Source organism: Nelumbo nucifera, chromosome 1 (assembly GCF_055504915.1).
Source record: "Nelumbo nucifera cultivar China Antique chromosome 1, China Antique-T2T, whole genome shotgun sequence".
Taxonomy (NCBI): domain Eukaryota; kingdom Viridiplantae; phylum Streptophyta; class Magnoliopsida; order Proteales; family Nelumbonaceae; genus Nelumbo; species Nelumbo nucifera.
In genome coordinates this window covers 122,940,222-122,956,281 of record NC_142649.1, presented here as the reverse complement: position 1 = coordinate 122,956,281, position 16,060 = coordinate 122,940,222, and the positions used below count along the sequence as shown (strand labels likewise).

Below are 16,060 nucleotides of genomic sequence, written 5' to 3'. Positions count from 1 at the left end.
ACTACTCGGACGCCAGAATTCCTCGGACTAGAGTCGTCTGCTCTCATTCTTAGTCTCACACACACATAGAGTTCATCTTCCTTTCCCAAGGGAAAGGAAGGAGGAAAGAACCTTGGAGGAAACACCCGAAGCTGGAAGCTGGAAAGAAGATGGTTAAAGATAAGATTTTGAGAGAGAAAGAGAGAGCGCATAGCTTCGTCTAGCAACTGCACAGAAACTCTTTTGACGACTAAAAACTAGCAGTCCATGGCAGTTAGCCAAGGCATATCCAAATAAAATGTTTAAACAAAGTGTAGGTTTTCAACCATGTGTTTTCAACCACTCAAACCCCAGCCAAGATGGAGATGGGAATTTCATGGAGTAGGCACAGCAAGTGCACAACGAGTTCTTCGTTTGAACCTTGAGCCCCGCCACCACAATACCGACGGGCGACGGCAATCTTTGTTTAAAGTTTGTAAAACGAAAAGAAATTTCCAGGAAAATAGACGGAAATCTTCCTTACGCGGTAGATGATGATCAGCTATAAAAATCCGATACCAATAGACCCATAAACTCCGACCATTTCATTCCCATCTTTTCTTCTAAATTCTTTTCTCCATCAATTTCCGTTATGGGGTTTCTTTCTTCTTAATTCCTCCGGTTACCCATTTCATTTTATTACTGTGTTCTCTGGGGAAAAGAAAAAACGTTTCCAGAGCTCACTATGTTGTGCTCTTTACTTCCACCCATCCATCCGATCATAATTCAGAGAGAGATGAGCGACAACCAACCAGAAGCAACAACAAATAAAGTTAAGAGATGGATCCAGTACCGCTAGTGGACCGGGAAATCGATTCTTCATCCAAGGTTGTTCCTTATTTTCTTGAAATTATAGTTTTATTTGCATGAAACGAATTCTTATCATTATTGTTGATAGTGTGCGCCCTGAAGTGATGATCTATTCTACATGATAGGATTAGTTATCAACTCGAAGCTGGGTCAATTCGCGGGGGTGGGTATGTTGATGACATTCTTAACGGATGATCTTGGGATGAAGCTCACTCATGCAGCGGTCATCGTTAATGTGCACGACGGACTGACCACATTCTTTGTCGGTCGGAGCATTGTCACTTGCCAACCTTGTTGATGGTGTTGATGTTAACAGTACACCTCCCTGCAGATTAATAGGATAGCGAGGAGAAACTTTACGTTCCTTCGCCATCCCGTTCGACACTGCAGAGTGGAGAAACTGCCGATGCAACCACCACAGTGAAGCATACGCGAACACTGACGAACGTGGGCAAGGCATCTGTGACATCGCAGGTGGAGTCGATAAAAATCTTGGTCGAGCCGGATCTTTACCGAATGAGAAGAAAATTTATACGGTGACGTTCAGCGGGGGTTTGATGCCATCGGGGACGACTAGCTTCACTCGTTTAAGTGGTCGGACAGGAAGCACGTTGTGGGTAGTCCTATTTTATTTCAGTCAAAAAAGAGTTTAACAAGCTGACTCACCATTCAGGGGCAGTTTAGTTATGATATATACATTTAAGTTGACATGGACAACTTGGGTCATTGAAATTTAATGGTGTTCTAAGGGATGATGAGTTCTAGAAAATAAAATCTCATTGACATGGTGAATTTTGAACATTTAGACATTTTAAAAAATTATGCTGAATTTAATTATGATGAATTTAAGAGAATTCATAAAAAGTGATGGTAGGTTTTGGACACTTGCCCTAAAATAAAAACGCAAGGCAAGAATAGAGGATATAGAAACAACAACAGCATTCAAAAACATTCTACTTCAATCACGATAATAGTAGTAAACTATCAACTGCCACAAATTCAAAAAATGGCAGGCCCAACAAAACTTTGGCCGCATCCAGATGGCAGAGTAATAGGCTATACAGTTCAAATCCCAAGAAAACCCCACTTGATGAAATTGATTAAGGTAAAAACAATAAATTTGAACACAATAAGTGTACATTCTCCATATGTACTTAATAACCACTCGATCCTGCAAAGTGTTTTTTCATTGCTCGGTCCTTCCTGTGATGATTGCCACCACCTCCTCTCCTTCCCCTACCCCTGGAGTTCGGTATATTCTCTCTCCTTTCTGTCTCAGTAACATTAGAGGACTGATGATCCTGCTGCTCGTTGGACCCAATCAGCTTCTTAACAGCCCCAATGGGTAAATTCCCACCACGCCCGAGGCCATGAATCAATTCTTTCTGTGCCTGATTGACTAATGCTGCTTCCTGTGAACTTGAAACAGCAACTGAACCTGAAACTTTGTAACTGTAATTCTTACCATCCTTGACATAGAACTGGGGCTTCTTTCGAGAATTCCATCTCGAACCAGAAGTATTTGGGTTGGAATCTTCAGTTTCAGCCCCCCATGATTTCCCGGGAGTTGAGTTGATTCTGTCTCCTAATGTCTCTGTCTCCTCAAATCCTGATTCCACAAGACTCATACCAAGATCATCAAATGAATCATCATATTCATCTTCATACTCATATTGTGAAGCAAGAATTGCAGTTTTCATCGACTCCTTGGATCCAGAGTCTAGGATTTCAGTTTCAGGCACGCCAACTTTGGACTTCCTTGTGAACCGCCCAGTCGAAGACGAAGATGAAGGGGCATTAGTTTGCCAGTCTTTCACCGCAGCAACCACATTGGTAAAAGCTAGTGCTGGAGGTTCCATTAATGCCCCTTTACCTTTAGCATCCCTGCTCAAAGATGACACGGACTTGGGTGGTGGAATCTTCTCAAGAGAAACGTCTAAGGATAGTAAATCTTCATGTAGAGTCCCATCAAGAATCCTCTGAATCACCTCTTCTGGGTTCTGGTTATAGACTTCAAGACATGCAGAAAGGAACCCTTTACCATAATCAGGGAAAAGGTCTTTTATTTGACTGATCTTGGATTCTGTTATAGCAGCATCTTCATCCATCTGCAACTTGCTAGTTGATGGCACATTTGGTACCTTATTTGTTGCCTTCAAAAAGTGGGACACCAAAATACAAGATAAATACTGAAGCTGTTCACCATCCATGGATATCCATCCTGCATGTGGGAAGTAATAATTGATGTCAATTACTCCAGATTCTAACACTAGACTGTTGGTTGACGTTAGTGTCAAAAGAAGTCATCAGAGAGTGAAAGGAAAAAATAGAAGGTAGTATATGGTAATAAAATAGAGAAGTCCCCAAAAGCAGCAGCACACATATGGGATATTGTCTACATTAAATTTGTTTTCTGAGGCTAACTACCATCTTTCCGTCCTAGAAAGCTAACAAACCAAAATCTGCACAAAGGCTGTAAGAAACATTGTTATTGATACCCACTAACTATTTGAGTCACATAGAAAGCCTTAAAAATAGCACAATAAAATTTGTATTTAAGTTTCCAGATAAGATGTCGTGACAGATGGTTTTAGTAAACAATGTTTCCATTTTTAATAATGACACTCAAATTATTTGTAATGTCCTCTTGGAAAAATTATATAGAACAGTTATATATATAACAACGATATTAATTTATAATTGAGAAGACATGTTAATTGCAAAAGTCAAGGCAAAGCTTTCTAGACCATGACATTTCACATATTCCTACAATTTCCAGGATTTAATTCTTTCATAAAATATAAAGTTAACCATATTCAGCATTTTGTACCATCAAAAGTTGCCTGCTTTATACTCAAATGATAACTAAAGGAGTGATTGGAAATGCACTATTTCCATGATGATAATTGGAACTTAGAACTTGAGGTTACCTTCTTGGGGAAGAACGACTGAAGCCAAAGATGTCTGTATAAATGTTCTTTTTGAGGGGAATAGAGGAGGAACTAAAAGGATGTGAAAAATAAGATGTTGTGGGATTATGGGCGATGGTGAAAGATAAAGCTTTAAGACAATAGAAAAGGCATCTCTAACTAACATTATGTAGATGGAAAAAGTACTATAACAAGGGACTGATGTTTTTTGATAATACTGATATATTGGATACTGGTGTCAAATGCACACTAACCATTATTTAGTGAACTTAACCTAAAAGAGGTCATTTCCAATGTTGCTCCCACCTATCTGGGGTCATGGGAGGGGTAGACTGGATGGTCCTAACCTTTGGCATTTTTTAACACAAAATGTGGCTGCTCTCAGACTAGAATCCACATTCTCATGCTTGCCAGCCCGAGATTTTGCCACTATATCAAGTAACAGCCCCTAGAATTTGACCTAATAATGAACTTTTATTAAAAGAAAAATTAATTGGTTGAGTTAAGCAATCATACAAGAAATTGTTCCACTAATTCCATTTAGAAATCAAAACTCAACCATTCAAAAAGAAATGTTGCCTCTGATATTGACGAAGTTCCTTCTTTGCTTATATCTTTCTTGATTCCTCACCACTAAATGAAATTCTGGTTGAATTACTTCAAATTATACAATGATTCAGGAACAGTAAAAAAAAATGAGTATTTTTTTAACACAAATTACACTGAAGAGTAAAATTTCAATTCAAATGACTCCTTTGGCGAAAGGATCCTATCAATTCCATGGAATTCCCTGGAAAACAGTTTAGTGCCCTTCACCAATCACAGTTCAAGAGTCAAAATTTCGCCTTTCTAAAGTATATGTACTTTAAAATTTATACTCAATCCATAACTAATTAGGTGAAAGAAGAATACTAACGTAATAGCTAAAAGAAGTTCAAAAGGAAAATGCTGGAATAGAGAACTTCATCTTTAGGGCAACTAAGCTAAACTGAATCCAGTAAAAAAAGTTTTATAACAAACTAAACATGAGTAGCATTATTGCAAGAGATGATAGAAGTAAAAAACTCTTGAAATCCATGCCATAGATGTAAGTTTGAATACTCACCATTATCACATAGACTGTAAACTCTGGCCAATAAACTGTAATTTCTTTCAATTTTTTGAAGGAATGATCTACTCTTTTGGGTCTCTTGAACATTATGTGAAACTCCTAGACTGAGCTCCCTAAAAGCTTGAACCAAAATGTCTCCCCTTATTACTGCATCCTCAACCTTGGCAGGGAACATCTTTGCGCAAGTTACGAAGGAGTGGCTTCCTTCAAAAGCTCCATCACTTAGATAGCATAGTTCCAGTAATTTCCAACCAAATTTAACTATTCTCATTGACAACATCTTGAGGCTGGTATCAATATTTGGAAGTGATTCACCCAATGAGTTCTGAAACCCATCTGTTTGTGCTGTTAAAATTTGTTCAAAGCCTCTTTGTAAAGATGGCAGCAATGAATCATGCAGTCTTGCCAGGGTACCAAGTAATTCTTCATTCCCATAACTGCAAGGACTCAGATGCATATTAGATAAAATTATACAATCTTTTCAAGGAGAATTATAGGAAAGGAGACATGACAATGTAAAAAACAATTATTATCTAGGCAAAAACCTAGCCCCAAGTTTGTTACATTATCCATGTATTTATAAAACTACAGGATTTGAGCATAAACAGGTTACCTTGTTTCAACAGGACAACAGAAGTACACTGCAGCTTGTTTGTATGCATTAATAAAAGCATCCATTGATGCAATTGCATCATTTATGAAGTCCATAACCTACAGAAAAAGTCCGAATTCCATCAATCAATGCTGCAAACCTAATATCCAACCATACACCCTCCTTGACCATGTAAAGTTTGAATTGGACTAGCCAATATTTCCCTGGGATTGAGTAAAACTTGCCTCTAAGAAATCTTCATGAAGTTGACTACATCCATGATATTCACGACCTTCAGAAGAAAACAATACCTGAATATTATAGACCAAGTAATTAAATAAATTCTCATGGCTTGAAATCATGATAGTGATTAAAAAATGCTATAATGAGAAGACATACTTCTCTGCGTAAAAGAGCCATAAGTGGTGCTGTGTTGGACTCTCTTGATGGATGAATTATCTGTGTTGGACACTGATACATTATTGAGGGAAACTTCTATTTGACAATTTTCTTTTTCTCCGTACTTATTCAACACAAATTAACAGCTAATGTACAAAATGAATATCATCTTTCCCATAAAATGATATTAACAAAGAAATTTTCTTAGACCTTTCTCTAGGTTTCTATTGTTAAAATTCAACAAAATATACACTTTTTAGTGGTTTATATTTTTATACAGATATTCCCTGTCCTCGACCCCGATTCTGAAATAAATCCCCATCCCTGACCCCGATCCCCATCAGGGATAAAAACTGTCCATCCCCAATCCCCATGGGGACCCAAATCCCCAAAAAGTCTTAGTTAACAGTATTTTTTGAAAAATTTACTTAAAATAAATAAAAATTTTAAAATATAAATAATAATTTCAATATATTTTGATATATATAAATAATATAAATAATACCATATATAATAATAAATATTTAATATATATATAATCGGGGTCGGGGTGGGGCGGGAACCTCATTCCCCATCCCCACCCCGCCAAAGCAATCCCCATCCCCAACTCCATCGGGTCGGGGAAGTTGGCTGATATTTGTCTTGCCAAGCATCAACAATGATGTTGGCTGATCTTTGTGTCCAATAACATAGCAATTAATTCAGCGGCCAATTTTCTGACTTCCACCATGAGATATTTGCATTTCCAGCCTCCTAGAACGTTGTTCCTAGACCAACCCCCCAATGTTTCCTCTTAGAAACTGATAAACCCAACATCATGGTTGTTTCTTAGGCAATCCTACACCCATTTAGTGTGTAAGAGCCTCTAAGGATAAGAAAAAGGGGGTGAATGTGGTATCTTCCGGTCCCATAGGAGAGGGGAGCTCCATGAAGGCAAAGATTATTAGGACTAAGAGTGGGTTTCTCACTGGCTATAGAGAAAGTGGAGGTTGAGGGGGTTTCTCAAGCAATCATATGATGGATGCCCTTATAGCAGACAGATTTCAAATTTTTTGACATTTTATCGAGGAGGCTTGAGTTTTTAGCATCCAGAACAGCTAACTTAAATGGATTCCTAGGTTGGCAAACTCTCTAGCTGAGAACTTTGGCTAGAGAGAGTATAGAAGAGCTCAACTTTTGAAGGCCACAACAAAGAACAAGTTTCGTTGTACCATATTTCTAATATTGCTAATGTATTTGTATATGCCAATCTTATTGGCTGATTAATGCAGGAGCTGAAGAATCAAATTTGGAATTTTCTGAAATTTTCATTATATTTGGAAAGTATGGGTATTTTCATCATTTTTCCAGTCCCATGTGAGCTTGGGCTATAGCATCTTGTTCCTCTAGCTTAGTAGTGTTTCTCTTTCAATTTTCAGTTTATTTGCATTAGTAGGTAGAAAGTTATTATGTTTCTTAATGTACAAGACAAGGAGTGGCTTTTTGTAATTTTGGTGAATAATTCTAGGCCACACAAGTCACTCTATAAATAGATGTATTCTCTTCCTTTTGAAGCTAATGAAAACCCTAGAGTGATTCTAGGACCCTTGGAGTGATCTATCCATCTATCTTGTGGTAGTTTGTTCTAGCCCTATTACATTAGTTTGGCATCAAAGCTAATGGTTAGTCAGCATGTTCTCACAAAGTGATCGATTCTATAGGCCTAGGGTATCATTTAAATAATCTCATGGGTCTAGAATCAATGATGATAGGGTTTTTGAACCTTATGAAGGGTCTATGGTTGATTTACTTGAGAATTTGGTGGAAGAAAGTAGATCTAGTAATGCCGGCTAAAGGAGTAAGGTTTTTAGGAATGTTAGAAGAGAAAGGGAAGTAACTAATTTCAAGGGAGATGAAGACCACCGGAAAGCATTCTTTGATTGGATTGCTAAACTAGAAGAATATTTCGATAAGCATGATATCTCTAAAAAACAAAGATTTAGATTTGCACACATGAAGCTCACAGGTCATGCTAAAGTATGGTGGAGAACTCTTGAGCAACGAATAGAAAATAGAAGTGAATATCTTATTACCACATGAACAAAGATGAAGAGGTATTTGCAAGAAAAGTACATTCCTTAATACTTCCATGATGATCTATATGTGGAGTTGACTAATCTCAAGTAAGGTATGCTATCTGTAATTCAATATATGCATAAATTTGATGAATTATAACTTATATGTGTCATTACAGAAAGTGAAAGGCACAAATTAGTTCGCTTCACAAATGGACTAAGGAATGAATTATCTACAATTCAAATTTATGACTTAGATCATGCCTTTGAATTGGCTCTCAAGATAGAGAATGAGCAGCCGGTTACAACAAAGAATTTGAAGCCAATGAGAAGAAAGTACAAAGTTGAAGATGAAGAAGATGATTTCTTGCATGTTGATGCCCATCCAAGAGCTAAAGTTGTGAATGAAGAATTTCAACCTATAGAAGTTGTAAACATTGAAGATCAAAAGGGTGTGGGCCAAGAAAAGATTGGAATTGTTGAAGAAAGAACTTCCAACACCCATGGTCAACTTGAGGTTAATGATCAAGAAGAGATAGAAGTGGAGCAAGTTGAAGAAATTCATGTGCAAGATGCAATGTGTTGGTTGTGAAGTAAGTCATGACTTTACCTTACAAGTTCAACTGGAACCAATTCAAGAATTACAAGTTGACATAGTACAAGTTCCATCAACATCAATAATGGCAGAAGTTCAAGAGTTTGCTGAAGAACCAAGGGTAGATGAACACATAGAGATGGAGATTTCTCAACTAGAGATTGAAGGAAAAGTTCCAAATGTTGCAGTTGAGATTTTGGATATGAAAGTTCATAGTGATAAGCAAGGGGAAGATTCACCACAAGATAGGCTGACTGGTGATGTAAGTGGTCAAGAAGCTAATGTTATTGATTATTTAACAATGAAGGTTATGGAAGGCAGTGGTTCAGACATACATTGCTTTCAAGATCCATTTATAGCTGTGGGCAACATCTACTCTACAGTCCAAGTGTGTTGAAGTAGCTATGGGAATTACTACTCCTTTAGTCATTAAGGTACATCAACTTTTCATCTTCAAGTTCTTCAAAACTCAAGGACGAGTTTTTTTTTGAAACAGGGGAGAATAATGCAGGAGCTGCAGAATCAAATTTGGAATTTTTTGAAATTTTCTGTAGTTCAATATATTTGGACAGTATGGGTATTTTCATCATTTTGACCAGTCCCATGTGAGCTTGAGCTATAGCATCTTGTTGCTCTAGCTTAGTAGTGTTTCTCTTTCAATTTTCAGTTTATTTGCATTAGTAGGTAGAAAGTTATTATGTTTCTTGATGCACAAGACAAGGAGTGGCTTTTTTTGTAATTTTGGTGAACAGTATTCCGGGCCACAAAAGTCACTCTATAAATAGATGTGTTCTCTCTCTCTGATTCCAACCTTTTCTTACATTATGAGGACTAGGGATTGTCCTGCATTCTCCATATCTATAAATCACCATCATCTAAGCCTTGTCCCAATGGGGTCGGTTACATGAATCCTGTTTTTTTTTATCAGTAAAAGATAATTTTATTAGAATATATATTTGAGATTATAATTTGATGACCGACATGTCAACCCAGAAAAACAAGGGTAGATTACAATGAAGCCCAAAAAAGGTGTTGCATTGTCGCCACTTGCTTAGCAAGGGAATCAGCTAGCCCATTTGCAGTTCTTCTCACCCACTTGAATTCAGCACCTATTTCTTCCACAATCCTCTTCACTTCCCTGAGAACATGTTTGAGGTTCCATGGGGTATGTTTATTGTAACTTTCCCAAGAGATAACTACTTTAGAATCCCCTTCCACCTCTAGCTGTCTAAGGCCCAATTGCTTAGCTAACCACAGACCTTGTAACAAAGCCATCAGTTCAGCCTTGAATGAATTTGCAATGCCAAGTGGCCCTGAGTATAAGGCCAAGACTCTGCTCCCAGAATTTCTGATTACACCTATGCCTGCCAAACCTGGATTTCCCAAAGAACTCCCATCAAAATTCAACTTTAATCTGTTGCCTTCTGGGGGTTTCCATTCCATTCTGATTCTCTCTTTATCCCTTGAGGATCATGCTACTTCAGACCAATTTCTTATAATATGATTGACTGAGAAATTCTGGAAGCTGTCCAAAGTCTTTACCCAAAGTACAACCTTCACTTTTATGCAATCTATTACCTCCTCCAGAGATCTACTCTTTCCAGTGAAAATTCTGTTGTTCCTTTCTTCCCACACTACCCAACTGATTGCTACTTCAGTAGCTCTCCACATTATCCTCCCTCTTTTCTTTGGTTGCCTCAAGAAGTTCAGGTTGAAGATGTCCACCACCTCTGGAGGAGGATCCCACCTGCAGCCAAAAGGAGAAACAAAAACTCCCAGATACAAAACACAAAGGAACAAGAAATTAATAAATGGGAGATGGTCTCTCCACTATCCCTACATAAGCACATATGAGGAGAGAGGCAAGAAAAAGGATTTCTTTTCTGCAGCATATCACATGTACTTACCTTACCAAGGAAGATTTCCCAGCAGAAAGCTGGAATTTTTTGTGGGATGGGCTTATTCCATATTTCTTTCACTGGGAAGTCCACCCCTCGAGAGCTAGGTGAGGCAAGATGCTTAAAAAATGAAGAATAGGTAAATAGGCCATCTATAGAGCCGGTCCAAATTCTAGAGTCCTCCAAGTTTGGGTCCAAAACAACTGTCTCTAGAATAACAAGCAAGCAAATCAAGGAGGTATACTCATTATCCCTTAGGCCTCTTCTAAAACCAAAGTTCCAGTTTACCCTGGAAGGAGAAGGTATTTGGTATTCCCATTCTAGAGATAGTTTCACCCTTAAGGTTGGAAAGGACAAGAAGTTCAGGAAATTTGTCTTTTAATGGTATTTCCCCTACCCAAAGGTCTTCCCAGAAGTGGATTTTGTCACCCTTTCCCACATCACAACAAATGGAGTTAATAAAGATAGGGTAAACCTCGTGAATTGCTTTCTGAGGGGAAGCGGAGGATGAGTGGGGAGTAATTTTGGCATCCCAGCCATTACCATCCAAACCATGAATGCTTTCAAATACCTTATGCCACAGCCTATCACCTTTGAAGGGGAACCTCCATAACCATTTACCTAATAAGGCAGTGTTTCTAGTGACAATGTTTCCTAAACCCAAACCCCCTTTTTCTTTTGGTCTACTAGCCACTTCCCATTTAACCAAATGATCCTTTTTTTCCTCATCCAGTTCCCACAAGAAGTCCCTCATGTATTTGTCTAACTACCCTGCTATCATAGACAGGATGTGGAAGGTGGAAAGAAAATAAATTGGGAGATTTGCTAGTGTGGCTCTTAAATCATTTCTTACTACATGAATCCTCTTTTGACATTCCATTTTGTTCAGTGCCATATTTGTCATCAAATTATGGGCGCTTAAATCATTTCTTACTACTTCTACCATAGTCCTTTTTCTAGCCCCTTCAACTTGCAACAAATCACTTCTTCTAATGGGTGCTTGAGAAAGTCTTCTATGCACATGACCAAACCACCCCAGTCTACTTTATCTTATATTATCTCCTATTGGAGGTACTCCTGGGTTCCTTCATATGACTTCATTTCTGACCCTATCCTTTGTAGTTTTACCACTCATCCATCTAAACATACATATTTCTAAAAAACTCATTTTTAATCCCCATATCCATAAATAAATTTCTTTAATCTTGTCACTGTTGGGAAGAACATTATCTTTTTTTTCATTCCTATGATCAACCTCAATTTTATACTTCCTTCAATATTCATCTTTAATAAGATCATTTTGACCACCTCTTCATACTTTTGGCATTAATTCTGGCTCTTAGATGACTATTAAAATAAAAGATTTCAACTCCTAATAATTTCAAATTCTTCTGAACTTGTGAAAGCCTAATAAAAGAGAATTATAATTTCCTAAGAACAATTAGCAGAACTTTCTGTTAATGTTCTTAATGAAATAAAGAGATAAACATAGGTCCAAATCCAATTGGACATGGAATCTCTCTCAGGGCTGAACTGTTGGCAGTCATTCAAGGCTTAAAATTGCTAAGGTCAAAGGGATGGAAAGAAGTGGATGTTGAAGGAGATTGACAAACAGTTATCTGTTGGCTGAAGAATAGAGAAGAAATTCCATGGAGGATGAGGCATTTGGTAAGACAGGCACCCTCCCTAGGGGATCCCTTGAACACCTTATTCAACTGGATACCTAGAAGTGCCAATTCAATGGCTGACAAATTGGCTAGAGCAGGAGTGCCAAAGGATCATCTATAGTGGGGTTGTCCAGAGCCAGGCTGTAATTTGTAACTTGTCAGTTCTTTTTTATTTAGCTTCAGCTTTGAACTTGGCCTCTTATTCCTTTGGGGCCAGTTTGATGTATTCCAGGATTTTTTTTCAGTTCCTTGATGAATGAATTTTACTTGTTACTTATCAAAAAAAAATAGAGATAAGCATCATATATTTGCAAGATCTGCCATAGAAATAGTGAGAAAGTATCAAGCATCTACATTATTATAAAAACTATCTGGTTAAAAAAGTACATGCACAATTCCCATCATAAATTATGGCATCTGCGCTGGTAACTGAACTACATATACCTACTTCTCTATTCTGGGGTGGAACCTCAATCCCATGGATACCAGATAGAGCAGCATCCTTTTGGGCTAAGGTTCAACCATGCAACAACCGTTGTTGATTGCGTTTGTCAAATCTACAATGAGGAATAAAAAGAGAATGTAAAACTATAATTTTTTTTTTTTGTAAAGCATTGCTTGGTAATGGTAGAAACAGTGATTTAAAAGGCATGCCTCACACAGGTGAGGCGCATTTTAGGGTATGTGCCTCACCCAGGTCCTAGGCGCACCCCTTTCAAAAGGTGCACGTCTGGTGCTCCGAGAACCCCCTAATTTGCTAATGTTGTCTATTCATTCATTCCAATAAAATATCTTCTTAAAAGGCAATTAGAGTTATAAAATCATTCTTTTTTATGTGAGAAATGAGAACTTAAGACCCTAACAAGGACTTGTTCGGGTTTGCCCCGAGGGGCACAGTACAAAGGCGACTCATAGAATCGAGAATGCAATATGTTTTACACCACATTAGCTGCTTGAAGCAATGCAATTGAGGAAGAAAAGAGATTGTGGGTTTTACATGCTTGAAAATACTTTATATGTTTGCTTTTATTTTTAAATTTCATTTGGATATGGTTTACATGTTATGTTTATGTATTTTAATTTTATATAATAGGTTTTTAAACATTTATTTTAAAATTTAAGTTTATATTTTTTATTAAGATTATGTTTAATATTTTTTGAATTTTCTAATTTTTTGGCATTTTTTGAATTTTCTGACTTTCGATTTTTTATCATTTTTTTTTGTAATTTTGCGGAGAGAGAGAGAGAGAAAGAACACAGGAACGGGGGTACCAAGAAAAAAGGTGAAAACCAAAATCGCATTGGCAGATTTATGCCATTGCCACAATAAACCCTATAAGCACCAATTTTCAGTTAACTCCTTCATTATGGCATTCCTAAACCTTAGCCTACAAAGGAATATGGTATTCATAGATTACACTCATGATGTAAAGAGATTGGGCCGAATGGGTCCTAGTATCTTCTCTTGTAATATATTTTCTTTTCTTGTTGGCTAATGGGTCTCTCTTAATGGGCATGTTATTTCTTTTTGTTTAATCTCTTTATGTTACTGCCTAGCAGGCCACCCACTTAAGGGCATACTTGTCATTACTCTAACATTAATTCTTAATAAAAAAGGATTAGAGGAGAAAGGGAAGATAATTCGAATCTTCTTCTTCCTTCTCTTTTCGCCATCTTCTTCTCTTGTATTGCTGCTCTTACTTCTCTTCTTCCTTTTTTTTTCTCTCTAATCTTCAAATTTACACCTAATATTTGAGGACTGATTTACATCTTGGTATCAGAGCAGATATATTTCTTCCTTTTTTTTTCTTCTTCCTCTTTTCCCATACATCCTTAGATTAAGAGAGTGTATGGAGAGATAGGTTCTCTCTATAGTTCAAAGGATCTCTAGCCTAGTTGGTAGAGGGTTTGGAGAGTTTAAATCTGGTTGGATATTGCCAAGAAGTGGTGTTGTTCTGTTGCTGCCCAAAACCCTAGCCGATTAGAGATTTTCAAAGGTACAGGTAAAGGTGAAGCTTTGGGTGTGGCGCTTTGTGCTTGGGAGGTGTCTTCTGACTCCTAAAGGAGGGCGGTTCAGGTTTGGAAGAGATTGGGAAGCTCTGGTAGGAGCGGCTGCATCTTCTCTCTTCCTCCCCAACAGCTGGACGGAGTAAAACCCTAGTTTTCAAGCATCTGGGTTCTGGTTTGACTTCAAGTAAGTTTATATAGACAAAATTTCTGGTTCTTTGATTTTTCGTTTGATTAATGGAGCCATACGGAAGTGAGTTCAAGCAAGTGCCAGTTTCCGGCCTTGGCTCGGTAGATTCTGTTTTGACTGGTGTGACCACAATCAAGCTAGATGGGACAAATTATCTTGCTTGGGCACAGCCTATAAGAATTTATGTCTGTAGTAGAGGAAAACTCGGGTATCTCACAAGTAGTAAAGTGAAACCCGAAGAGACAGACCCTAAATTTGAGAGATGGATGCAAGAGAACTATACTGTCATAGGATGGTTGGTCAATTCTATGCAACCTCATATAAGTCGGCATTATCTCTGGATGTCTTCGGCTAAGGAGATATGGGTGAGTGTTACTGAGACCTATTCATAGAAGTTGAATGTAGCCAGAGTCTAAGTTGAAAAGTAATGTGAAGAACCTAAGACAGGGGAAGAAGAGTGTAGCAATCTACTACTCTATACTGAAATCTCTATGGCAAGAAATTGATGTTATGGAGACAGATGCATGGGAGAGTAAGAATGATGATGAAATGTATAGGAAGTTGGTGAAGAGAAATAGGGTGTTTGAATTTCTCACTAGACTTAACCCTGAGTTTGACATCATTAGGCAAAATATCCTAGCCAGAGATGAGGTTACTCTTTCCCAGGCATACGCTATGATAAGCAGTGAGGAGAGTAGGCGGCAGGTTCAGTTGCAGAGTCCACCTATAGAACACTTTGCACATGCTGGAATAAAGCCAAAGGGTCCTACTGAGAAAAAGGAGCAGATATGTGAATATTGCAAGAAACCGAGGCATACAAAGGACACTTGCTGGAAGCTTCATCCTGAGCTTCTTCCTGATAGGTTTAAGAACAACAACAGTTCTAAGAAGGGCAGTCAGGTAGGAAAGCCTAAAACAACTAATGTTGCTACAGTACCTGAAGGAGGAAATAAGGAGAGTGAAGAAAAATCAACCATTGAGCAGCTGGCAGCAATGAAGGTGGATTTTGAAAAGTATGGGAGGCTACTAAATCACTTGGAAGCTACAATTTCTTCATCTCACTCTTCCAACAACCACACATCATCTTCATCTACATTTGCTCACTCAGGTATTCGTGCTTCTGCAAATCATGCTTCAGTTTCAGGTAATCATAAAATCCCTTGGATTATTAATTCCGGTGCATCAAACCATATGACCAGCCTATCTAATCTCTTTTGTTCATACCACCTTCTCTCTGGCAAAGAGAAAATATCCCTTGCTGATGGGTCTCTTGCTCCCATCTCTGGTAAAGGAGATATAAAGACCTTTGACACCCTTTATTTATCCTCTGTCCTTCATGTCCCTAAACTTAACACAACCTTTTATCTGTTAGCAGCTTAACTAAATCCATGAATTGTAGCATAACCTTTTTTTCCCACTCATTGTGTTTTTCAGGACCTGCAATCTCAGAGGATATTAGGAGTGGCCATGAGACAAACGGAATATACTTGCTGGACACACCGGATAGAGCTTTTGGACCACCTCATGGAGTTGCCTTAGAGTCAGTTTTGTTAGAGTCTGTTGACAAAGTCTTGTTATGTCACTTTTGGTTTGGTCATTTGTCTTTTTCTGCTTTGAGTCATTTGTTTCCAGATATATTTAAGGGAGTGTCTTTATCAAGTCTTCATTGTGAGTCGTGTGAACTGGCAAAGCATTGTAGACATTCTTATTCAGTAAGCAATAAAAGATCTTTTTCTCCTTTTCATATTGTTCACTCTGACGTGTGGGGGCCATATCATTTGCCAACTAT

At 37.9% G+C, this 16,060-nt stretch overlaps 1 protein-coding gene across 3 annotated transcripts in view; it reads right to left on the bottom strand.

Annotated features, from left to right (window-relative positions):
- Positions 1 to 1,752: 1,752 nt before the first annotated feature.
- The window catches only part of LOC104590638 (Ubiquitin system component Cue protein), a 39,910-nt gene continuing 25,602 nt past the window's right edge, over positions 1,753 to 16,060 (bottom strand). For 2 of the 3 annotated variants that reach the window (XM_088894131.1, XM_088894132.1), the window contains exons 6-10: positions 5,861 to 5,920; positions 5,707 to 5,772; positions 5,483 to 5,580; positions 4,864 to 5,306; positions 1,753 to 3,049 (exon numbers count right to left, since the gene is read on the bottom strand). In XM_088894131.1, the coding sequence (XP_088750257.1) occupies positions 1,983 to 3,049; positions 4,864 to 5,306; positions 5,483 to 5,580; positions 5,707 to 5,772; positions 5,861 to 5,920 (1,734 nt within the window). In that variant the 3' untranslated portion in view covers positions 1,753 to 1,982. The remainder of the gene's footprint in view (positions 3,050 to 4,863; positions 5,307 to 5,482; positions 5,581 to 5,706; positions 5,773 to 5,860; positions 5,921 to 16,060) is intronic. The other variant, XM_088894130.1, reaches the window with a different exon arrangement.